The sequence below is a fragment of the Anomalospiza imberbis genome, chromosome 16, assembly GCF_031753505.1.
Source record: "Anomalospiza imberbis isolate Cuckoo-Finch-1a 21T00152 chromosome 16, ASM3175350v1, whole genome shotgun sequence".
In the NCBI taxonomy this organism is placed as follows: domain Eukaryota; kingdom Metazoa; phylum Chordata; class Aves; order Passeriformes; family Viduidae; genus Anomalospiza; species Anomalospiza imberbis.
The window spans coordinates 9,322,645-9,347,546 of record NC_089696.1 but is presented as its reverse complement, the minus strand read 5'-3'; the positions used below and the strand labels follow the sequence as shown (position 1 = coordinate 9,347,546).

At 36.2% G+C, this 24,902-nt stretch overlaps 1 protein-coding gene across 1 annotated transcript in view; it reads left to right on the top strand.

The window, feature by feature from the left end:
- The first annotated feature begins 2,111 nt into the window (after nt 1-2,111).
- The window catches only part of DNAH3 (dynein axonemal heavy chain 3), a 51,032-nt gene continuing 28,241 nt past the window's right edge, over nt 2,112-24,902 (top strand). Inside the window, exons 1-29 of the mRNA XM_068206914.1 lie at nt 2,112-2,415; nt 2,783-2,816; nt 3,316-3,496; nt 4,011-4,200; nt 4,689-4,884; nt 5,796-5,921; nt 6,594-6,789; nt 8,065-8,244; nt 8,623-8,759; nt 8,944-9,049; nt 9,614-9,792; nt 10,081-10,265; nt 11,433-11,556; nt 12,144-12,300; nt 14,047-14,191; nt 14,468-14,679; nt 14,940-15,031; nt 15,461-15,575; nt 16,072-16,188; nt 16,365-16,544; nt 17,643-17,779; nt 18,434-18,635; nt 19,228-19,320; nt 19,629-19,739; nt 21,350-21,464; nt 21,863-22,061; nt 23,026-23,134; nt 23,469-23,582; nt 24,687-24,863. Coding sequence (XP_068063015.1) covers nt 2,127-2,415; nt 2,783-2,816; nt 3,316-3,496; nt 4,011-4,200; nt 4,689-4,884; nt 5,796-5,921; nt 6,594-6,789; nt 8,065-8,244; nt 8,623-8,759; nt 8,944-9,049; nt 9,614-9,792; nt 10,081-10,265; nt 11,433-11,556; nt 12,144-12,300; nt 14,047-14,191; nt 14,468-14,679; nt 14,940-15,031; nt 15,461-15,575; nt 16,072-16,188; nt 16,365-16,544; nt 17,643-17,779; nt 18,434-18,635; nt 19,228-19,320; nt 19,629-19,739; nt 21,350-21,464; nt 21,863-22,061; nt 23,026-23,134; nt 23,469-23,582; nt 24,687-24,863 — 4,398 coding nt within the window. The 5' untranslated portion in view covers nt 2,112-2,126. The remainder of the gene's footprint in view (nt 2,416-2,782; nt 2,817-3,315; nt 3,497-4,010; nt 4,201-4,688; nt 4,885-5,795; nt 5,922-6,593; nt 6,790-8,064; nt 8,245-8,622; nt 8,760-8,943; nt 9,050-9,613; nt 9,793-10,080; nt 10,266-11,432; nt 11,557-12,143; nt 12,301-14,046; nt 14,192-14,467; nt 14,680-14,939; nt 15,032-15,460; nt 15,576-16,071; nt 16,189-16,364; nt 16,545-17,642; nt 17,780-18,433; nt 18,636-19,227; nt 19,321-19,628; nt 19,740-21,349; nt 21,465-21,862; nt 22,062-23,025; nt 23,135-23,468; nt 23,583-24,686; nt 24,864-24,902) is intronic.

Below are 24,902 nucleotides of genomic sequence, written 5' to 3'. Positions count from 1 at the left end.
AGGAGTTTTTTTAGGATGAACGATGGCTTTTTAAATGACTCTTGTACCTTTAAGAATGAATGAATAGATATCCTAATGAACTGTATCATTTATTCATTTTTAAAGTACCCTAAGGCCCAATCCTTTAGTCATTAATCAAGAGGAATTCATGCTCTCTTTAATGAGTTATGTCTGGCAGTGATAATGTCTTTATTTCTGTGTGTGTGCAGGCATGCTGGGGAATACCAAGGACGTAAATCAAATCAGTCCTTTCTCAAATTTTATTTCTGAATGGACTCTACTTTGATATTGAGGAGGGCACGATTTTGTCTCCTAAAAAACTAGGTTCCAGCAGCCTCGTTTTTCAGTGATACATCAGAAAGCAATAACCATGTGCTAAAAGTGTGTTAAAATTATGTAAAAAAAAAAAAGATTATATCTTATTCAAACATAATTGTATTGGGTAATAACTTCCTCTTCCATGGTGATTTAACTCACTGGTGTTCAGATACAACACACTTCTACTTCCTTTTTTCATAGTGTCACTATGTATTCAGGAAATTGTTCCTTGTGAATCTCCTAAACAGGTTTCATTTAGGAAACTCAAAACAGACTATAGGTGAGGCTTTGGCCTATACCAAGGAAGGCTGCCATTCAAAAGCATCTTAAAACATTGTGAGGTTTAATAATTCTGTGAAAATATCTTGACAGAACTTTGTATGGCGTCCTGGAGGCCATCTCAAAGTATTGTCACCTTGAAGAGGTGAAGCATAATCCTAAAACATGTCAGATATCCTGACATTTGTACAACACTTTGCAGAGTACTTGTGAGCAATTTGTTCTTCCAGCAGCATCCTGGTAATAGCTTCTTGTATAATTGGCTCCTTGTAGACATTAAAAAAATCTAGAGGGTTTTTACCCCTCCCCAGTAATACAGTTCACACAACTTGGACTGTTTCACTGTCAATTTGGCAGGCTAGTAGGATTTAATATTCTAATAGCCAGAGTTTATACCATTACAAATTCCATGTGGAGTTTTAGTATAACTTAAAGAATTCAACTAATTTTAAGTAGTTTTCAGGGATATAAAAATAATAAATTTTTAAACTGGTATTTACTGGTGTTTAGAAGTCTTACAAAATGACTACAAAAAACATGTTTTGCTGAGGAACCCACCATGAAGAATGGCTGTTTCCTTAACATTTGAAAAGTTGCCATATGTAATTTTTGATGAAAACTGGAGGACACTGTTCCTTCTTCATGAATCTTTTTTGAAACAGAGTATTTCATAAATATCTTTGAAGTTGCTTTTCATTTCTGTCTAGACACAAAACAATTCTGTGTGCAATATGAGTCGTCCAGAACAGTCACCGAAATTATCATTCCTATGCATGCCATCACCTGCTTCTGCTTCAGATGCACCTTCAGACTTGTATGAGGTATGTGCTCTCTCCCCTGCTGTCAGGGTATGCACACATTCCATGTGCTGCCAAATTCCCATTCTTTGCAATGGGGTTCAGTGGGAGTGGTGGTACTGAGTCAAAGGTTGAACTTGATGGCCTTGGAGGTCTTTTCCAGCCTTAATGATCCAATGATTCCAAGTATATTCACGATTGTGTCTCTTGTACTTTTATCTCTGAGGGTGTGTTGAGACATGCATCTCATGTGCCTGTGAGGTATCTTGGTAAAGTTCAGACATCAGGTCTGATGAAAAGTTCATCAGTAAATCACCTCAGAAAACGTGGAATGAACAGACAAAAGAAGTCTACTACAAATCCTTTTGTAGAGAGAAAGACGAGAGCTGAATTTGTTAACTGGTACTATTCTTCACCTATTACAAGGACTGAGTGTTCAAAGTAGATAGGTCATTAACGAAGGCCTAAGGAATAGGAATTTTCTAAATCTAAGCAAATACAAAGAGAAGAAAAAAGCAAGATAGGGATGTGGGGGAGTAGAAAGAACTAGATAATAAACTGTGTTCTCTTATTTATAAAAAAAACCCTTGATTATACCAAAAAAAAAAAGTCTGAGTACGACCGAAGTGTTCTGTAAAATTATCCTTATACATGTGGAGAGCATAGGGATCTAAAAATAGATCGGTGGTCAAATGCATGTCTGACCTGTGTATTTGCTTTTTATACTAATTGATGTTTAATCCTGTTCTAGCCCTAAGAAGGCTTTTTAAATTACTGTGCTTTGTAAAACTTTCACTTTTGTTTTTCCAATTTCAGCTTTTCCTTAAGAAAACCCGTTATCCTCCTTTGATGCAGGAGTCATCATGGACTTTGGCAGCTCCATTCAAAGAACAGCATCACTACCGAAACCCAAGTGACTCCATAGCCAATAACTACAGTCCTACTGCACAGGATTTAAAAATAAAAAATATTATAAAAACAAAGTCCTTTTCAATGGTAGAGATATCACAGCCTTCACTGTGTATCCATATTTGAATGTGTTTATAAGTTTAGGCTTACTTGTTCTATGCATTGTTATCTCTAATTCTTTATCTGCTAAAGCATCATCCCTGGAAAACATCACTTATCCCTAATGAACACTTACAAGCTTATCACCTCAGAGTCAATATAGACAAATTTGCCAATGCATGCATGACTTCAATAAATGTTGCACATTTACTAGTTAGGTTCATCCCTCCAAATAATCACATGCACTGCTTCTCTGTGACATTGTATTTTTTTCTTATTTCATTATGTGATTAATTATCTTAGCTCTGTTTTTCACCAATATGAAACATCTTATTTGAAAAACATGTCTGTATGTGATTTTTCTTAACTGAGATTTAAAGCTGCAAGGAAAAAGCGGCGCTCGAGTTCTGACAGGTAACGTACTGTAATGTTATAAAGATATGGATTATTACAGTAAATCTGGTTTCAGCTGTGATTTAATACATCTTTTTACTGAATGCTGTGTTAAGCATCCAAGCATGAGAAGTTAAGGCCCTACAAAAAATGTATGTGCATCAAAACTGGCTTTTGAGTCACAAGATTTTAGTAAGATAATCACATGAAAATACATTATGATCTTGGGCAACCTAAATAACAATCCTGGTAGGTTTGACTCTGATAGAACTGCTCATAAAATACTGCCTGTCTGAGTGATACTGGGCAGTTGTAAGGTTTGCATGCTTGCATCCTTTATGTTAAAGTATTATATTGTATTATGCAATTTTAATGAGTGTTTTTTTATTGAATAATTGAAATACTTCCATAGGTCATACTTGTCCTCAGTCTGGCACAAGTGGTTTATATAATCCTTGTCATCTGTTCTTAAACATTACTGCTTCTTTATTCACTAAACTTGTATTGTTTTTTTCAAAAGTATTTTGTTAAAGAGTGTGAGTCGCATTTCACTGAGTGTATCTGCTCACACACCAGAACTGCATGTCATAAATTATACAAACAACCAGCCACTGACTCCAGAAGAACAATTTGCTCTCATGGATTTACATGAGAAGGAGATAAGTAAGCGAGAAAAGCTACCTTCAAGTGATGATTTAGAGGTATTTATATAATTTCTTTTTAAGGTGAAAGTAGCAGCAGTAATCATCTGCAAGATATCTAGAAACTGTTTACTAAAAGGTAGCTGAGGAAAGCAGGCAGTACATGAGGAGTAGGAGATGTAAATACTCTGTATAGCAAACTGCTGTTAAATATTGTCAACTCCTTTTTCATTTTTGGTAGCTACTGTGATTTTTGTTGTAAAGAGTTTGCAAGTTAAGTATCTTCCCAAATTCTTAACCTCTCATGTTGTTCTCTAGTACTTTTTTGATCCGTAATTTAATATGCTGAACTGAGTTCTAGTGGTCTATGTGCTTGCATCAACACCGGTGGACGTATTGTAAAGACGTCAGTGCTTTAAAAGGAGCATAGATGGATGCCCAAAATCCATTATATTCAAACACCTTTCAATTACAGAAAAGGCTCAAGTGATAGAAAAGCTAAAAATACTTTGTAGTAATTAATTGTCTGTCACAAAATTCATACAATAAGCATAATCTTTTATACATTTTTTAGCGGTACTGTCATTACATATATAATGGAGTGCGAGAAGACATGCTGGCACCTCAGGATAAGGAAGTGGTGAATAAAATTTTAAAACATATTCCAACTCACATTCTTCCTAGCCCAGAGCTAGAGAAATTTGTGGCACGTTTAAAAGAAGAGATTAGGAAAGACTATTGTATCAGCCTCATGAAAGCCATTGGTAAGACTCACAATCTCTAAACAGTCCAACTATGTAGACATTTACTGCACTTTGAAAGCAAATCTCCTTCTATTCTTAGCATCCATGGAGAATTCCTTTGAGGTCAGTAGAACTACAGTAGGTCTCTGAGAGAAAATAACCTGTGATCATGCTATATAGCATTCAGCATTTTCAACAAATATCTATTTATGAAACTTTACATCCCATCAGGTGGAGAGACTTAATGAAAAATTATTTCTACTCTCTCCTATTTTTAGAATCAGGACCAATTCTTTCTTTTTCTTTTCCCTTTAATAATTTTAGAGTCAAATTTGTAAATTGGTTATTGTGCTGTCATTTATGCTAAAAACATACAAATAACTATATGACTATGTTAGTTTTAAATGTGCAGAATTCTACTTCTTCCTGAACTATGAAGATATAGTGGTTCTGAATGTAGATTTGGGCTACATATGCAGTCTAACCATGATATATATGATTTGTTCTAGTTGATTATATCTTGTTGGATCCAGCTGAGAGGAAGAGACTCTCTATTCAAAGCTCCCCACGCCCTTTTCCCCGGAGAGTTGTCTGTGCACCGGTCCCATGGCACAACTCTTACAAAGAAACAAAAAGTTGGAATGAAAGCAATCTGTTCATAGTGAATTCAATGATGCCCACTTTGCAAGAGCTTTGGCTTTCTCAGTAAGATGGCTTGTTCATAGGACCTTAATGAAATGTAGCATGTTTTTATTTAATGATTTAGTTAGAGTGCATCTGCTGACTTCTCTACATATGCTACAGAGATCCTGGGGGAGCCACTAGATAGAAAGTGGCAAAATATGTATTTTTTTCTTGAGCCTCTAAGAATTTCAGCATAAAATGATTGTTTCCTGCAATTACTGAAGGCACATGTGTTACATGATGTGAAAAGATCATCCCCTTTGTTAAAAAGGTGCTATGCCTAAATTAAAATCCAGTGCTCAAGTAAATGGTGATTTGGAATTCTCCTCTTGGTTGCTGTTACGAACAAAATTAACTCTTAAAACTCAATATCTTTCAAATGTTTGTAGTTGAAATTTGCCCTGGGGACACTTGAAAATTGAGATGTGTTATTTTAGGAAGATAATATGGTAATTTGTAATTCTGAGAGCTGTTTTTGCATTTAAGAAGCATTTGCAGGAATTTAGACTTGTATGTTACAGACTGTGATATATGCCATGCTGCTGAAATTTCATTTCTTTCCCCATAGAGTAGTCAGGATAGCTACTTAATAATACGGAATAGAAGCAGTAGGTTTCATTCTGCATATACTTAAATGACTGGATACACTACTGAATCTAGGAAAAGGAGAAGGCAATTTTAGCAAAGAATTAAGAGTTTTAAATACAGCAAGAACAACTAAAATTTGTGAAACCCTTTATGTTTTTTGACAGAAAAACCCAATCAGAAATGCACTTGTTGGACAGCTTGGCGATGGAGTGATATTTATAAATGAAATTACATTTTTAGTGTTTGTTATACACTTGAGGCCTTCCTGACTATATTTCATGGATTTTTTTTTTTAACAAATGTGTTTCTTTTATAAGGATCTCCTGCGCGTTTCCCTTCCCTAGGTACAGCCACCTCCGGTTTGTTCGCACTGCAGAGGTGCTCTGTGGCCACCTGCCCCTGCTGCCCGCGGAGTTCGAGGACCTCATTCGAAGGCACTGTGTGGAAGCTCGTGATATCCTTCAGCACAAGTCAGTGCCAGCTCTGGTAGCTGTAGATAAATAGTGTCTCAGGGTCTGACTTACAGCAAGGCCTGTTTTTAAAACAGATCTTAGACTGAGATGACAGCAGTCCCAGCCACAAGGCTGCCAAAACAAAGCGGGGAATAGCCCTCAGAGGAATAAACACTGGGACACTGTCAGAGCCTTTGGAATTCAGAAGGTTTCTAACCATGAGAGGAGTGGAGTCTATATCTGTAAAAATGGTGATGGGATTTTTTTTTGTTTGTTTTTTAATTAGGGAAATCAGTCAATTTAAGAAAGAGGATATATGAGACACATGATGGAAAGTGTTTGCATTCTGGTGCCTGAGATATTTTCTAATCTTGTTTCTCATTTAATGCTAAGAATTGAATATTGTTGCACAATAAATAAAATAATATAATTTACTATTGTTTTGTCTATTACTATTAATTTAAACTAATCATAGTGCTCCATTATAACAAACATTCTTAGCTTTAAAACTCAGGTTTCCTCTAAGTCCTGGAAGGTATAGTTTTGTTTGATATCTAATTATTAATTCCCTTCTAGCCCTTTGGATTTTACTCATTCTTTGAGTAATTTCTGAGTTTAGATTTTGTTGCAAGGAGCAAAGTAAGACTAACGAGCCTTTAAAAACTTTGTCTTTGTATTATTTCGTTGTAGGTGGATTCCAACTTGTGCATCTATTTTTATTGATCAGAGACATATGTGGCTTCATTTTGCTCCTGAAAGGGACTCTGATTCCTCTGAGAAAGTTGAAAGCTATTTTAGCTCCGTGGCAGCTCTAATGTCACTACAATTGCGTGAGATGGTTGTTAACTCCTTAGAAGATCTGCTTGCATTTTTTATGATCCACAAGGTATGTGCTGTCAGGTATATGAATAGTTTTCTGTCTTACATGGAGATAATTCATTTAGCCATAAAATCTAGTGCTCTTTGAAGGCTAAAATGTCCCAGATGGCTCTTGCCTTCATGAAAAACTGGCTGTATCCTTCAAAGGCTTGTGTATACTCATTGGATTTTTTGCATGGTCAAGAACCGCTGACCTGAACGATCTCTTGGCAGGTCTAGGGTTACAAGTAAGGGTTTATAGCAGATTTAAACTCAGTCTTGAGTGAGTGTGATTTAGTTTATTTTAGTTTAGTTTTTTTTTGTTTGTTTAATTTTCTTGGACTTAACCAGTTACAGTATTTCTCTGAAAGCACAGAAACAATCCCCTTTGAAGACAAAAGTGTGCACAGTCACTGTGTAATCCTTTGCAGAGGTGATTTATGAGTGTGGTGTCCCTGTCTATATCCAGTGAGTGCCCTGTATTATTTCAAGTAATGCACAGAATTATAACAATAACCATTACACCGAGGGAGTTCTCACCACTGTTTTGGCTACCATAAAGTTGTTTCTTTGATGAAATGAGTTTTTTAAATATAGGATCGCCCAGGACGTACCTTGCTAAGACAAAATGAGTAAATATGGTGGATTAAATACTGCATTGCAGAGGATCAATTCAGTCACTCACTTGATGCAATTTACTATCAGACCTTGCACTAAGCCTTGCCACTAAGCTTTCAATCTGGATGATGATTGTGTGGCTGATGGCTGGGGTTTTAAATTTTTTTTTAGTTTCATCTGGTGAATTGGTTTGGGTGAGCTCTTCTATTTGTTTTGTTTTGTTGCTTGTTTTGTTATTTTTTTACTTATTATAACACCTACATTAAGAATCTAGTCATGGATTAGGACTCCATTATTGTAAAGGCAATTTGGGGGTAGTGCACTTCTTACTGACCATACGATTAAAGGCAATTAAAACTAGATTCTATGATTTATTTCTGATAGATATTATAGACTACTTTTAAAAATAAATTTTGTTCTGTATGATAATAGTGATGTACTTCTGTTACTTTAGAGAAAAGGCAATTAGGCTTAAATCCAGTTTCTTAATTCTAGCTTTTATAGATTCATTTTGGAGTCCACACCATAGGATCTTGTTTGAAACATCAGGTTTTGTATAAATATCAGGGAAGATGATCCCATTGTTGTTGTGTAGTAATGTTATTTGGGGAGTTTGAGCAATTTAAAAATTTGTATTCCTATAGACCACTTCCTTGTTCTGTAAATTTTCCTTCTTTCCCCTAAGGATGGAAATGACTTTAAAGAACCATATCAAGGAGTGCACTTCTTCCTATCTCAGATACTCACCATCAAGCTCCTTGTGAAAGAGCCTGATATTGTCTTTGAGCCGCCTTTGGGAGCATGTTGGGATTTAATCAGTCATTGCTTCAGGAAGATCCTGCAGAGTGCTGAGGAACTCCCAAAGGTGCTGGATAAGTTATAGCTGCATACAAAACACAATATTAATAAAAACTATCTTTAATATAAAAAGTTATGAATGAGGCTGAAGACTGCCAAATAGAAGATAAAGATGAGGATTGTGAATCATAAACTGTGCAAACGTTTTGGTTATAGAAGATATTTTTCAGATTCAAGTTATATTGAAGCACTGGTTTGATTTTCATATTATTTTCTCAAGCAAACTATGTGAGTTACCAAGTGTTAATTATGGATCAGAGCCTTTTCACATTGCACTATTTTTACCAAATAAGGATTTTTTAATGTGGTAGGTGAATAGGTAATAGAATACCTTTTTCTTTGCTATTTTGTGTCTTGTTACAGTATTTGTAATGATTTCTTTTAGGTAGAGAAACTTCTGTTTCCAGAATTACGAAGAGGTGATCTCACTCTTAATACAGTCAAACCACATGAGTCATTGTTTTTGGAGTATATAAACAAACTTGAAAAGATCTTTGAAAGCAACATACTTGGTCCAAAGAAGTAAGTTTTGGCTGCTAACTCCATTGCCCTTCCAAACCCTCAGTTTCATAGCACTGTCCATTTGACTAAATAGACAGTTTGAGTATATTTGTTTATTTCTCTAGAGAAACTTTGCATCAGAAACTTATGTTTGTTTTTGTGCATCAGAAACTTATGTTTGTTTTTGTGGTCTTCTGTGTTTAAGGTATTTAAATGTGTACAGGAAGTACAGCAATCTTTTGAACAACAAATCACGGCAAGATGTCTCAAAATTTTTGGAAAAAGTTCCTTCTTTAGATGCTTTAACTGAGGTAATGTGTTCCTGACAAGTGCAGCATGTCCATACAGCTGCTAAAACATCACACATGACTTCCTAACTTATTGCCTCAAGAGCAAATAACTTATTTTACCCTTGGGAATACTACGGAGTGCTCAATTTACATAGCTCCTTACTTTAGGGCTGCTGTGCAAATGGAGGAGGAGGTTTCTTTATAACCTCCTTCTATCTGTTTTGTTGTTCTTTCTTAGCAGAAAGGCTGCCCAGAGTATTTGGTCAATCTGCAGCTTGCTTGTCTTTTAAATGTCTGGTCCTCAGTCAGCCCTGTCTACTGTTTCCTTTGCATCCCTGAGTTAGCATATGGCTAAATGCTTCCCTAGGCAGCTTGGGGTCTTCCCTACTATGGCATTACTGTGCAAAGCTTTCAGCCCTGGAATCTGTGAATAAGAGCAGGTCTCTGGAAAGATAAAAAAGAGTTTTCCTACTTCTGTTTAGAATAAATGATCCAGTTTGTTGGATGGAAACTATTAGTTGTGTCATATTTTTCAGCTATAGACTTTCAGGAAAAATAACAAGATTTATTATAATCTGTTCTTAGAAGATTGCCAGCTTCACAAAACTGAAAGGAGAGATTGCTTCTATGGATATCACTGTTCCTCTGGCCATGTTCTGTCTGGATACTTTACAGCTGAATGAGGAACTTTGCAATCGGACCCAGAATCTCAAAGACACATTGATTGAATTTGAAGTGATGGAAAACAGACAGTTAAATCAAAGGTACCTGTTTGCATGGATGGTTCTTGGTGTCTGCCTGCATTGATGCTGTGTATCTGCGGATAAGGTACCTTTATTCATCTGCTGGGGATTTTTGTGCTCACCAGACTAAAGTGCAAGATGGGCAGCCTGGCTGAACAGGGAACTTTGGATAGAACTCACAGGAAAAAAAAAAGTTCAGTGTATGAAGATATGTAATATTTTTTTTTCAAAGACAAAATAATTTTACTAGATCTTGCCTCTCTCTTCATTTACAATCCCAGTGATATGTCTATTCTCTTTTTGTTGAAGAATTTGTGAGGAGTTTAACTTTATTGCAAAGAGAATGAGTGAGGTGCCCCAGAACACTGAACAGCTAGTGGAATATGAAGCATTCTTAAAGAAATCCAGTGAAGTTACTGTTGTTAAACTGAAAAAGGATCTTGACAAAGCAGCACACAGGCTGCAGATCCTCATGGACTATGCTGATCTCTCAGGTATGTCTAAGTACAGAATATAAAATTTCCATATGAGAATATTTATATATTGATAATGGGCTTTGCATGCCTAAATGTAGCATCTTCTAGGGTGCTAATGGAAAGTTCCAAAAGAGACAGAAGGGAAATAAAAAGAATTCAATAGAGGCCAAAATGTACCAGAGCAGCAAGGAATGGTAGGGGAATGGGACACAGCATAGGCAGAGCTTTTTAATATGTTTTAGGTATTATCAGATAATGTTATATAATCTGGCCAAATTATGTTACACCTCTCTGTTATTAAATAAAAATTCTCCACATAAAAGCCACGTGCCAAAGGCTCTATGACAGCATGTAGAAAGTGTGAGAACTTGCATCTCTGCAGCTGAGGATTAGATCAGAACAGGCCTTTAGTTGTTTTGCTGTCATGGTTTGCTGTTCTTAGTTAATATAAAGGCTGTTCTCTGAGACTGAAGATACATCTGTAGAAGTTACTTTTAGTTTGCATTTTAATTCAAAGCAAAAATGTAATTCACAGATGCAATCTTTTATTTGCTGCACCTAAAAAGGAAGGGCAGTTAAATGAATGCAAACCTACTTTAGTGTCAGGATGATACTGTTCCCTTAAGCAGAATACATTCTTGGATCAGGCGATGCTAGAAATAACAAGGATATGTCATGTTTATTAGACTTCATTTATGATAAAAATTAGGATGCCTATGGAAGCCAAGACAATTTTCTGTTACATTTTGGACTGGTAACATCTTATTTAGATAATTTCACATTCTTAACTTGATTTTACAGTTTTGCTGTCAATCAGACTTCAAACATTTATTCATCTTATGTAGGTATAATATACATTTAGTTAGGAGTGGTCTCTCTGTGTGTAGTTGAATGGAATTGATATTCTGGAATACCTGTTCTTACTAACTGTCTCTGCCTAGCTAACATCTTGTTTAGATAATTTCACATTCTTAACTTGATTTTACAGTTTTGCTGTCAATCAGACTTCTTGTAGGGAAGAGTTTCTTTGCAGTAAAGATAATCCATCCACCAGTTTCTTTGCTTATTCCTAAACATAGTTTAACTATTTTGCTTGTTAGTAGCCATTCTATTATATAATAACCATTCTATTAAATTATTAGTTAAAAGGCGTTTTCTTAAAGGTGACTGTATTTTTTATTTTAGATGAGGACATAAACCTGAACAGTGCAGTTTTCCATTGGCCTGATGAGATTAGGAAAATATTTGAAAGCAGTAAAAATGTGTTGACTGAGAGGAGGATTCAGGTGGAGAGGGCATTGTTTGAAAGGTATGTGTTAAGTAATTTTTTTTCACTGGGTATTTTTAGAGAAAAGAAAAATCTCAGTATGAGTAGAAGGGAGATAATTTCAAAGAGGGAAAACTTAGAAGGAACCTGAGAAAGTAAGGAAGAAATTTAACTTATAGTATTATGGAGATTTCTGAAAAATACTATTGATGAGTATCCTTACACTTAAATAGATCTGAAAGGAGGAATGTAGAATTGGTCCAGAATATTTCATATTTCATATATGAATATTTCATATTAATAATTTTATGTTGTTATATTGATTAGTACAGCAGTACACATAGGTCTGTTAAATTGTTTTCAATCTTCCTTTATTTTCTCCAGGTAGTAGAGGTAGCAAATATACGTAAAGTAAATAAATTGTGAGGTTTGAAAATGAGCCTTGAATTCTAATCCTGTGAACTGCATAGTATTGACATAAGTGATTAGTGAGCTTGCACTGGCATCTGTGTTTACACTAGCATTGAGATCAGATTTCATGTACAGTGCCTGTTGTAATTAATAAAATAATTGAAACCTGAAAAGGAATGAAACACAACATCACATTACCTTAGCTATCTTTATCTTAGGTGTTCTCAGTTTAAGAAAATTCTTGAAGGCTATCATAAAGAAGTAGAAAGCTACAAGAAGCGGGGAGATATCGTGACCGCAGAAGAATTGAGGAAGAATACTGAGAGTTTTGAAAAGTTAAATAAGAATATAGATAGTGCACTAGCAGAATTTGAGGTTAGTATTTATTAATTGAGTATGTAGTGGGTTACAATGTGCTGGATGAGCAAAAGTTGGGTTCCTGCCCTGATTTTTTTTTTTTCAGGGTTCTGGCCATATATTGTTAAGATGGCTTTAAAATTTCCAAATTCACCAAGATGTGGCAAATATCTTTGTGTGCCTATATGCTGATTTGTCCCAACTACTGAGTTGAAGAGCAAATTTTGGGAAAAAATATTTCAGGGAGTTTTTAAATTGCAGTAATGAATTTCGGTGTTTCCAAGCAGTCAGTAGTACCAAGATGCTATCCAGAGAAAACAATTCCTCCTGCAGAGTTGGCAGAGGCAGAATGTATGTGAGCTGGCATTTTCCCTGAATCATGGTTTGTGCACTGGAGCTGTGTTTTCAGTTCCTCTGCTTGTTCTCTAATTAAACCCAAATGTTTTTCAACTGTTTGTATAATTTCTATTTAATACTGATAGGCATTAAATATACATTTTAACACATAACAGGAATTTCAAATACTAAGAAACAAACTAAAGACCAAGATTTCTAGATTCTATTCAGGGCTCTCCATCCAATTTACTGTATCATCCTAAGTTGAACAGTTTGTCTCAGCTGTGACTCTGCTGGGAAATGAGAAGGGTTGTCTTTGAGAGATCTCACAGGCATTGTGAGGCTTAATTAATCTTCTAAATCACAGTCAGACAATGAGATTTCTCCATATATGGAGCCATAAGGGTCAAGATAATTAAGTTCCACTCAAAAGGAAAAATGCAACCAATTAATTGAGTTTAGAATTTAAATAAACTGGTAGTCCTACACACCAACACTATTAATCTGATTTAAATGCATCTAGTATATTTAATTAGTGTGAGTTTACAGCACGGATATGCTGTTATAGGTAGATCAGAACAACTAATTAAGCCTAAGTTTCTTAATACATGATTGCAATGAGAGGTGTAGCCACACAATTTAAATGTCATGACAATTAGCTCAGTGAATTTAAATACTGTCTTGGAATATGGATCTTTATATTTTTTCTGCCTGCAGCTCATATTGAATGATTACATATTTTATGAAAGGCCTGTTAGCATTATAAAAGCACAGACTCGGGACTCAATCTGAATTCAGTGTCTAAATTTCAGAAAGAATTTCTCTGTGCTTCACCTCCCTACCTGTAAAATGAAGAAGACAATACTTTTTTAAAATCTAAATCTTTGCACATTGATTTTTACCGTAAAATCTTTTGGATGAAGACAATGTCTTACCATGAACAAACATAGCAATTAACATCTGTTTTGGTGGGAGCTCCCAGATAATTCTGTAAAAGAAAAAACCTAATCATGAGTTTAAAAAAAAATCCTACAAGCCTTTCTAACTGAGGGGCTTACATTTAGATTTCAATGTGGATTGGAAACTTGTGAGCCTTGTTTTCACATAATTCCATGGTACATTATCTTATTCTAAAATGGATTTGGATTTTAAAATTTATTTGAGTAGTAAAAGATACCCACAAATGCTGGGTTATCCATTGGACTTGGTCTTTTTAGTTTGGAAAAGACTTCTATGATTCCATGAAAGAACCGGGGGAATTTTCAAGAACACCATTACTTTATGCACCTAAAATCCACAGGCCTATATCAACAGATCCATCTGGCTTTAAGGCATGTCAAACAATTGTGTTCAGTTGTCTGTTTAGAAGTTAAACAACAGTAGGAATTTTTGATGGGAATAATATACTTTTCTTTTTTCCCCTTAAAGGGTATTAATTATGAAGAAGATTTGCTTGGGAAGGAGAAGAGTCAATTTCCTCTCTTGCAATCTATAATTGCAACCAAAGAACCTTTTGAGCAGCTTTGGGTAACAGCATATGCTTTCCATACCAAATCTGAGGAATGGATGAATGGTGAGGCTTTGATGTTCATTTGAAGAAATGTGTCATTTGCAGTTACTTAAGTAGAAGCTGAGAGGTTTGATTAGTCATGAGAAAATAATTTGAAGGATTAAATGCTGTTAAGCAGTGTGAAATAGAGTTACTGACTTGGATTTTGCATTAAGATAATTTTCTGTAACACAATTTCCAGTTAGAGGACGGTGATGAAAATTAGCTGTAATGAAACCACCCTGGGAATCTCCTTGTGCTGAAGTGCCTGCTGTGCTTTTTTTATGCTGTTGTATTCAGGACCTCTTCAGCAATTGAATGCTGATGAAATTAATGAAGAGGTTGGGAATATGTGGAGGACCATGTACAAGCTCAGTAAGAGCTTCCCAGATGTGCCGGTGCCCAGGCGCATGGCAGAATCCATGAAATTCAAGCTTGATAAATTTAAACAGCATCTTCCTGTCCTGTCCATTGCCTGCAATCATGGAATGAAGGAGAGACACTGGGAGCAGGTACTTTAAACTCTGCTTTGACTGTGGAAATATTCTGCCATAGAAATTGACAGTCCAATATCTTTTATCCTGTGACATAATGGATCCAGTTTTGTAATTTGTAACGCCACAAGCAGAAGCTTCTTTAAATTCATAATTTATGGCAGAAAAGCAAATTAGGGCGTTGCACTAATACTTTGTTGGAATTTGTTGCTTGCCGTTTGAAAGTATTTTACAAAAAGGCATCTTGATAACAGATTTATTTATTACTTTATTTTCAGATTGGTGAAATTGTAGGATGTGAGATCAAACCGGATGAAAACACTAACCTTAAGTACATGTTGGACTGTGGACTTTCAAAATTTATTGAACAGTAAGTTTAATCTCATCTCATTTTTTAGACATTGTATTTCATAGCTCAGATACCAAATATTAGTTCTTTTGGGGCTTTGTGTGCTGTTAGAACTTGCTGTAAAATCAACTATATTTATCAAGGTGTGAACTGTCAGTTGTTCTTGTAGCACAGAGGCATAAAAATCCAGTTGTATTCCTAAATCACTTAATTTGCTCATTCAGAATTTTCTGTCTGTATTTGTCTTCCAATTAATGTCAATATCTCTAACTTGGTGAAACTGAAAGTGGAAAAATATTCCTTGAAGAAAGAATCTATGATATTATTAAGAAATTATTATGAAAGGTAGTCTGATAGGCAACTGCTTTTTCTACCTACAACTGCTTTTTTTTTCTTGCTCTTCAGCTATGTTAACAAAACATTTCAAAGATATGTTTCATTTCAATTTAGAATAGAACCTGTTGGAGCAGCTGCAAGTAAGGAATATTCCTTAGAGAAATCAATAGAGAAAATGAAATCAGAGTGGGTCAACGTGCACTTCGGTTTGGCCAAGTACAGGGATACTGTAAGTAAACACCAAATCAATATATATATATCTGAAAATAATTGCTTTGATTCTGAATACCAATTGAGAAATATTAGAGGGATGTTGCTGATGATTCTTTGTGGTGCAATGGAAAGTTGTATCTTAGCCCACAGTCAGGCAAATGTCTCCATTATTATAACTCCTTTTATGTGGACTTTAGTATCTGGAGAGCTTGGGATCTCACATACTCATCCCAACAAATCTGTGAGCCTGAGGACTTCCCCAGTATTGTATGGAAAGCTGGACAGTAGCGAAATTTTAACTTGCCCAGAAGAAAGAAGAGTCACGGTGCAAAAGATGAAGTCAGAAGGCACCAGCTTCCTATCACAAAACAGTCTCTGTCTGGACCTTTGAAACAGAGGTGTACAGAAGAGATTCCATCTGATGTCTTCATATGATAGAGTGGGGGCAAACAGGATGAGTGGTGAAATAAAGTGACTGCCATTTGACTTACCAAAATGTGATTTGTTTACAGGACACCAGCATCCTGTCGGCGGTGGATGACATCCAGCTTTTGTTGGATGATCACATTGTTAAGACTCAGACAGTGTGTGGCTCTCCCTTCATCAAACCAATAGAAGCTGAATGTGTGGTAAGGAAAAGCCAGTTTGACTGAGCTTGCATGTCTCGTAATAAGCTTTCCTCAAGTGCTTCAGGGTATTTTGACATGATAAGACATTAAAGAGTTGTTAACTAAGAACACATATTCCACTTTTTTGATTTTTCCTTGTTGTAATTTTGCTTAACTACTAAATGTTTTCATTGCAGGCTTGGAGAGATAAACTGTGCTTAATGCAAGATATTATAGATAGCTGGTTAAAATGTCAGGCAACGTGGTTGTATTTGGAACCAATTTTTAGTTCGGAAGACATTATAGCTCAAATGCCTGAAGAGGGCAGAAAGTTTAAGACTGTGGATTCATACTGGAAAAACATTATGACAGAAGTGGTAAGTGCTAACATTTCATGTATTCTGCATTTTTATGCCCACATTGTAACATGATTATTAATATCATGTGCATATACTGTTCTTTTCTGCAGTTGGTATTGGTATCAATGAACTGGAAAATCCTTTACTAAAGTCCAATGGATTCTAGTCTTGCAGTAAAATTGTAGATTACATCATTATTACATTGAGATTTCTGTAAAGGCTGGGTGTTAAAGGGTGAATCACAGCTCAAGGAAAATTAATTCTAAATTTTTAAACTTTCTTATGGCTAAATGGTCAGAATTAGGTAGAAAGATGAATGATTTGTGCTTTCAGGATGTGGTTACATCTTCACTGACAAGGTACAAAGCTTTGTCTGGATACAGTGAGAGTTGGCATTAGACTTACAAGGTGTACACACTTTTGGAGCAACTAAATTGATTTTTTTCATGTGATTATTCTCTAATATGTGACAGCATGGTTTTTCAAAAATTTAGTGAACTGTCACAGTAATGTGTCAGGTTAAGATATTAGGGATAGGAAGTGCAATTTGGTAACCTGTTCAATTCCTGTAAATAAGAAGTTGAGTAAGAGGCCAGACAGTGGTGGTGTGAGCTGAGATGTTTGTCAAAAACGCTGGGAGTGTGTGGTTGTATGGTAAAGGTGTTGAAATAATCAGTGTAACTAAGCAGGAGTTGAGACCTGTCCAACAGCTCAGACTCTCTGAATGATGAGGCCTGTACTGAAATAGAACCCTCTGAAGAGGTCTGTTATCAGAAAGACAGGACAGGGAATAATTGTTGTGTGCTGTGTCTCTGATAGAAATTATTTGTGAGTGGAAAACAATGTAGCAAGCTCAAGACACAGGAGCAAGTGCCAAAGATCTTATTTGTTGATATTTCCTTCATTAATGTCTATGAATTTCAAGTTGGTAAAATTGACAGTCTGAAAAGCAAAACTATCAAATAATGCAAATATATTTAATACCATGAAAGCACACTACAGAGAAGAATTACAGCATTTTAGCCTCCTGCAGTATATGTGATTGATGCTAACAATTTTAATGTAAAACTTATTGCAGTTTTTAGCAGTTTCTGCCATGTGTTTGTTTTTACAAAGGTGAAAGACACAAAGGTACTTGTAGCAACTGAACAACCCAAGATGTTAGACAGACTTCAGGAAGCAAATATTCTCTTAGAGGACATTCAGAAGGGGCTGAATACTTACTTGGAGTCAAAAAGATTATTTTTCCCAAGGTAAATTAGTTAAACAGGCCTAAGTTAGAAACAAGAAGCTGTAAGCTCTTTCAAACCATTTCTACTGAACTTAGAAGTCTAATTTTATAAACATATGTGGGACACAGTCCTATGCAGCAAAAAATGAAAAGCTCTTCTCATCAACAGACATAACTCATATTCCTCAGTTGTGAAATGCCAGAACAGGGCGGGATGGGGAGGCACAGTCTGTCCATCACAATGTAAACTTGGATTGGAAAGGCATTATTACTTACAAGGTATTTTTGAAGGAGCCTTCCCATGGCTGATATGCAATTAAGTCCCTGCCACACCCTCTTTAGAGGTGTGTGATGCGTGGGAGTCGTTCATGATCAAGAGGAGCAGGATTCAGGGTTTTTACAGGGTACTTAATGCCTGGCTGGAGCCATCTGGTCTTCCCTGCCTGAGTTTGAGAGCCCTTATTCTTCCTTTGCATAAAAAGATGATCACATTGAAATTCTGAAAAAAACAGATATGATGAGTTTTATAATGTTAAAAATTGCTTAAGGAAAGGGATTTGAGATAATAATTTCCTCTCTGATACACTAGTATCTTAAGCAACAATAAAACCAATTGTATGAGTAGATTATTAATGGAAATTTTCATTATTGGAAAGTAATTGTATTTTTCTGGCAGATTCTTTTTCCTGTCTAATGATGAGCTGCTTGAAATACTGTCTGAAACAAAGGATCCACTTCGAGTACAACCACATTTAAAGAAGTGTTTTGAAGGAATTGCTAAACTGGAGTTCACAGAAGATCTGGAGATCATAGGCATGATCAGTTCAGAGAAAGAAACAGTTCCTTTCATAGATAAAATCTATCCAATGAGAGCAAATGTAAATTGTTTTTTAATTTTACTATATGAAGTTAGATTAATATATAATACATTGCATAAAGTGCATGTTTTTGAGGGAATTAGGTTTAAACCATTTAGGATCACATCATGAAAGGAGTTTAGGAAGTGGGAGTGCAGACTGGTATTCTAGAATAAAAAGGATTTCCTACTAAAAGGAGTAAGGTAAGACATACCAGTTTTGCAGTAAATTCCTGTGAAAGGTGAGGCATGTTGTGAGTTACAGATACTCTTTTCCCTTAATCCTGTAGGAACAAGCATGCCCTGGGTTAAAATGAGCAGGCTTAGTTGATGATACAATCTGTGTTTTTTGTTTAAGCTTATATGAAACATATCCAGCTGTTTCTTTAGCTGGGTTGTCTTTAGAGTTAGCTTTATATACCTGCCTTCACGCAGTGTAAACTACAGTATTACCAGTCATATTTTGGGTAATTTCAGCCTTTATTCCTTTTATTTACAACACCCAGATCTGAAGAAAGCATATTTAAGCCTAACATATTTCAAATAATTTGTCGTTGAAGAAGAATACAATCAGGAAATATGTATTTACTCTTAACTGTTTTTCTTTCCTGAAGGGCATGGTAGAAAAATGGCTTCTGCAAGTAGAAGAAATGATGTTGGCCAGTGTAAGACAAGTTCTTCAAGATGGCATAAAAGGATATAGCCAGGTAATTACTCCTGAACTATGGTATAAGTTATATTTCACAAACAAATATACATGAATAGGTTGCTCAAATTCTTAACCAAGGAAACATATTTGAAGCTAAGTGGAATCCAGCTCTTCTTGTTCAATAGTACCAATCTGAAGTTTTAGTTCTGAAGTTTCAGGAAGAAAAAGTATTAAAGCTTTAGATGCTGATTCTCATTTATTTACAGCATGAGACAAAAGACATTTGAGGAAAGTAATTGTTCTCAGTACCATAATCTAATGTGTTTATATGACTTCTTGTGTCTGAAATTGATCTTTTGGTTTAAGGTTTCTCGGAAAGAGTGGGTACTTCAGTGGCCTGGACAGGCAGTTATTTGCGTTTCATCCATTTACTGGACAGAAGAAGTGTCTGAGGCTATAAGGAAAAAAGCTTTACAAGTAAGATTTTCTTCTAGCTTTCTATTTCTAGGTGTGGACTCTGATTAATTACTTAAAAGCTCCTTCTAGCAAAGAAGATCCTCAACAAGATATGGCAATTTACTCATGCAGTGCTTTATTTTGTTTTTCCTTTTGCATTGGGTCATAGCAGAGGTTTGTTCCCATTTGCTTTGGTGTGTGTCAGGAGAAATCCCACTGAAGGAAATTGTATTACTATATTTATGAGTGATACTGGTGTGAATTAAAGTGCCAAACAAAAAGTGACAGACCATTGTTAAGCACTATGTATTTTTATTTCTAATTCCTGTCTCTACATAGGAAGCCTCAGAGAAACATGCAGGCAGAAATCTCTCTTTACAGATGGGTGCAGTTATTTCAGAGAATCACAGAATCAATGATGTTGGAAAAGACTTCTGAGCCCATCGAGTTCAACCCATGACCCAACAACAGCTTGTCAACCAGACCCTGGCACTGAGTGCCATGTCCAGTCTCCTTCAACACCTCCAGGGACAGTGACTCCATCACCTCCCTGGGCAGCCCCTTCCAATGTCTAATCATTCTTTCTGTGCAGAAATTCTTCCTAATATTCAATCTAAACTTCCGCTGGCACAGGCTCCAACCTCCTTTCAGGGAGCTGTAGAGTGCCATAAGGTCACCAATGATTTCTCTGGTTATTGCTTGACTCTCCTGGTGAGGAAGGTGCAGCAGCCAAACTTGTTATTTCATGCAAGAAACTTTTCTTACTTGTTCATAGTGCCTCTGTCACTACAGCAGTTTTAACTATCATTTCCCTGAGGCTTTACTCAAACACCTGCTCAAGTAGTGGAAATAATTTCTGTTTAATTCAATGGGCTTTTCTGTGATCCTATTTAAGCTGGGTGGATGAGGATTTATTTGGAGATTAATTCTGTCAGCAGAATGTTTGGGCTGCTTTTTAAATGTTGAAATAGAAAAGTATTAATAAACTTTACATCAAAAACTACATTTTAATAATGGCTTTTGGTTTCTGTATCCTTACTGAATATCTTAGCTTTATTGTTTAACTGCAATTGAAGATCTTATTCAATATATCCAGACAGAACTAAAATGTTTATTACTTTCAGAGCAAGTATCCTGAATAATCCATAGCTGAAGAAAAATTAGAAGGAATCACAGAACAGTGATTACAGAATAGAATTCCTTCTGTGATTAGAAGGAATCACAGAATATAAGGGACCTCTAGACATGATGTAGTCCAACACCTGTTTAAAGTAGAGCCAACTAAACCATGTTGCTAATGGACTTTGTCCTTTATGCCCATCCTTTCTTGTGTGGGGGAAGCTAAACAAAGAATATCTGTTTCTCTCCCATTGTAGAGTTTTGTCACTTCCATTAGAAAGAAAGATAAGCCTTCTGCTAATAAGCCTTCTTTCAGGCCATAAATATTTCTGAATTGTTCATATTAAAATAAAATGCCAGTATACCAAAGAGAATTTAAATTGTTTGTGTAGTGCCCAGACTAACATTAATGTGTTCAGTTAGAGGGGCTGTCTCCAATGATTGCACCCACAGGATCCTAGGAACTGCTGGCTACAGCATCCCATTAATGCCTGTGTTTGTTTCTGTGACAGGATTTCTTGGAGAAGAGCAATATACAGATCAGGGACATAGTTGAGTTAGTGAGAGGAAAGCTGTCCAGTGGAGCCCGGCTGACCCTTGGAGCTCTCATTGTCATCGACGTGCACGGTAATGTGCTGCTGCTGCTACCCCTGGGACATCTGGGGCAGTGCTGCTGTCAGTAGCTGGGTGGACTGTTGGAGAGAGGCACCTAAAATGCTTCCTTTCACTTGAATCAGCCTTTACAGAGTTATTGCTCAGCTCTTTGGGCAAATGAGGATTGCTCAGTACTGCACAAGGGTCTCCCATCTACTTAGAACAGACACTGGAATCTAGTTACAATTAAACTGATTCCCTATGCAAAACAATTGCAAATTCCTCTCTCTAACATGAAAACCTGCCTTTAAATGTTAAATTACTCTTACACAGCTCTAAGTAAATGTTACTTTAATTATAAGTTCTTTTAAGTAAACTACCATAGCAGAAGTGTCTAGATTTTTTAAACAATCTGTGTCTTACCTCTGCAGCTCGTGACGTGGTCTCAAAATTGGTTGAAGACAAAGTCACAGATCTGAATGACTTCCAGTGGATTTCTCAGCTGAGATACTACTGGGCAGAGAATGATGTGGTAGTGCAAATGATCACGACAGAAATGAAATATGGTTATGAGTATCTGGGTAATTCCCAACGTCTGGTTATAACCCCACTGACAGATCGATGTTATAGGTAAGGACATACTGTCTGGGAATAATGTTTTCTTTTTTTGGATTGATCTGTGTTTACTGTCATTTGTTCTAGTTAATAATAGGAGGAACCTCAGCAGCTAACATTTTCTTGTAGATTTTGCCCAAATACGGCAAAAATATTTACAATATATAGCCTTCTAGAGCTGTAGAGTAATAGATTCTACTGTATCCAAGAAGGTGCTTTTGGAACTGCAAAGAATTCTACAGTAGCACTGGTCAATTAATTTATCTGAAGTAAGACACACAGTTTGGGTATGCCTGCCTGTAAGATAAATGAGGTCATTAAAAATCCCTTCACAGATACTTGAATGCAGATAGCTTCCTATTCCTCCACTGGCTTGCAAGAGGTTGTAATGGAAATACTTCAGTCCTCAAGGTTAAAATATTCAAAGGCATTTCATATTTCACTTCTGGTGAGCCCTCAATACATGAGTCAAAACCTTTGAATGAGGGTTTTGTAAAATAATCAGATCACTAAAGTATTAACAGGGATCTCATTTTAGTAGGATGTTCACTTGAAAAGCAACGTGATTCTCAGGTTTTTGAAACAATCTTTATGCTTTCTCATCCATTTCTAAAGATGGACTGAATTTATAAAGCCAGCTTCAAACTCTTGCCTGTTCAAGGGCCACTTGAGGGAAATGTGTGCTTTTGCAGACTCTACCATTTTGCTCATGGCACTGTTCATTTGCTTGTATACAACGTGGATGCATGTAATAAAAGCCTTGACATTCCTTTTATGCCAAGTGGCCTAATGTGTCCTTCCACTATTAGGAATCACTTATGAGACAATACTGGGTTTTTAGGGCAAGCTGTGAGGTCAGTAGAGAATCAAGTGAATTGTTTTCAGGAGAGCCTGTATAGGAAAATATGTATCAATCCATTCAGAAACAATCTGACATTAAAAATTGTTATTTCTAATGCCTGTGTTTTTAATAATTTAGGACATTAATGGGTGCCTTGAAATTAAATCTTGGTGGTGCTCCAGAAGGGCCTGCTGGGACTGGCAAAACAGAAACAACAAAAGATCTAGCAAAAGCTATAGCTAAGCAGGTACCAAAACTCCCTTTTTTTACTTTCCAATGTTTGTGTATGGATATCTAGATATTAAAATGCCATTCTTAAGCAAGTGCTGCTTATTTTGTAGCTATTCATTTACAGGTGGACTTGAACATCTTAAAGGTCCTTCCCAGCCTAATGATTCTGTGGTACCAACTATTCACAGGAATAGCTGGTAGCAAACTCCCATTTAGGACTGTGTCTATATGGCACCCTGATTTTCTGATCCAAAATTAGCAACTATAATCCCTTCCCATTTTAGATGCTAACGATTTTATAGTGGGCTTTGTGGTAATACTGAGAAATGTTCTCTGTGTTTTTGTTGTAGTGTGTTGTCTTTAATTGCTCCGATGGCCTCGATTACAAGGCAATGGGCAAGTTCTTTAAGGGGCTGGCACAAGCTGGGGCCTGGGCCTGCTTTGATGAGTTCAATAGAATTGAGGTAATGTTTTAACTCAGACAAATAAAATGAGAAAGCTTCAATTTAAGGCACAAGAAGTTTTAGATTTAGACATGACAACATTATTGCCAATTTTCTGCTTTTACTTGTGGTGAGGCCTCTTTGTTTTGATAATTAGTGATGCAGAAATAGGCACTCAGCTGCCTGCTCTAGAAGCACATGCCTACCTGTGCTGTGTTGCAGAAGTGTTGTGTTCTGGGTCAATTTAACTGGAAAAAAAAAGTTCCTTTACAATTTTTTTCTTTTGTATGTGCCACTCATTTGATGGGAAAGAAATGTTCTTGTCTTCTTGAGAAATCAAACTACAGGTGTGGAGTTGCATTTGTCTGAGTTCAGCACAGGACAGAGAAATCCCAGTGGAGGGATTCCTGTAATGACTAGAGCTGAGTGTCACTGAGTGACTTGATTATCAAGCTGTGTAAACTGACACAGCTAATTCTCCCCTTGATCTTACTCTGTTCTTTTTGGTTTTGTTTAATGTGGTCACTAACGACTTTGGATAAGTTTTATCTTTACTTTGATGAAATTCCATTTAAGTACATACTAGCAAATGTGTAAATTTCATTAAATTATATTTTGTATGTATTAGTATCTTTAACTCCTTATTTTTTCTGTTTTTCAGCTGCAGCTTGTTTTCTAGTGAATTCAAGCATTAGCATTTCTTTTCCAATATTCTGTTCCTTTGATACTTTCAAACAACCAGCAAGCCTTTTCTATTATTTACCCTCAATTTTGGGCATTGAGTGAATCAGTTTTTCTGGAGAGCGTGAACTCACTTGAAGGGAAAGTGCTTTTAGAGACCTCCAGAGGGAGTCCCTGTCCAACTAACTTATATGTCTACATTCAGGCACACCTTATTTCCCTGAGGAAGCTTTGAGAAGCCTCTGTTGATCAGTCTCTGTTAGTTGAGTAGAGAATAGTGGCACTAACTTTCATAGGATCCCCTCAATAGACAGCTAATACATAGGCTCAGGGCAATTTTTCCCTGGAGGAATTCAAATACAGTCATCAAACTATGTAAACAAAACCATTTTATATTGGTTCTCCAAGAGTCTTATGTTTTCCAATCTGTTCTGTCTGTATTAGGTTGAAGTATTATCTGTAGTTGCCCAGCAAATACTTAGCATCCAGCAAGCTATAATTCGCAAACTCAAAAAATTCATCTTTGAAGGGACAGAGATCTCTCTTAATCCCACATGTGCTGTGTTTATTACGATGAATCCTGGCTATGCTGGACGGGCAGAGTTGCCTGATAATCTGAAGGTAATCTGAAATCCTGCTTTCTTGTAGAAATTAAACTGA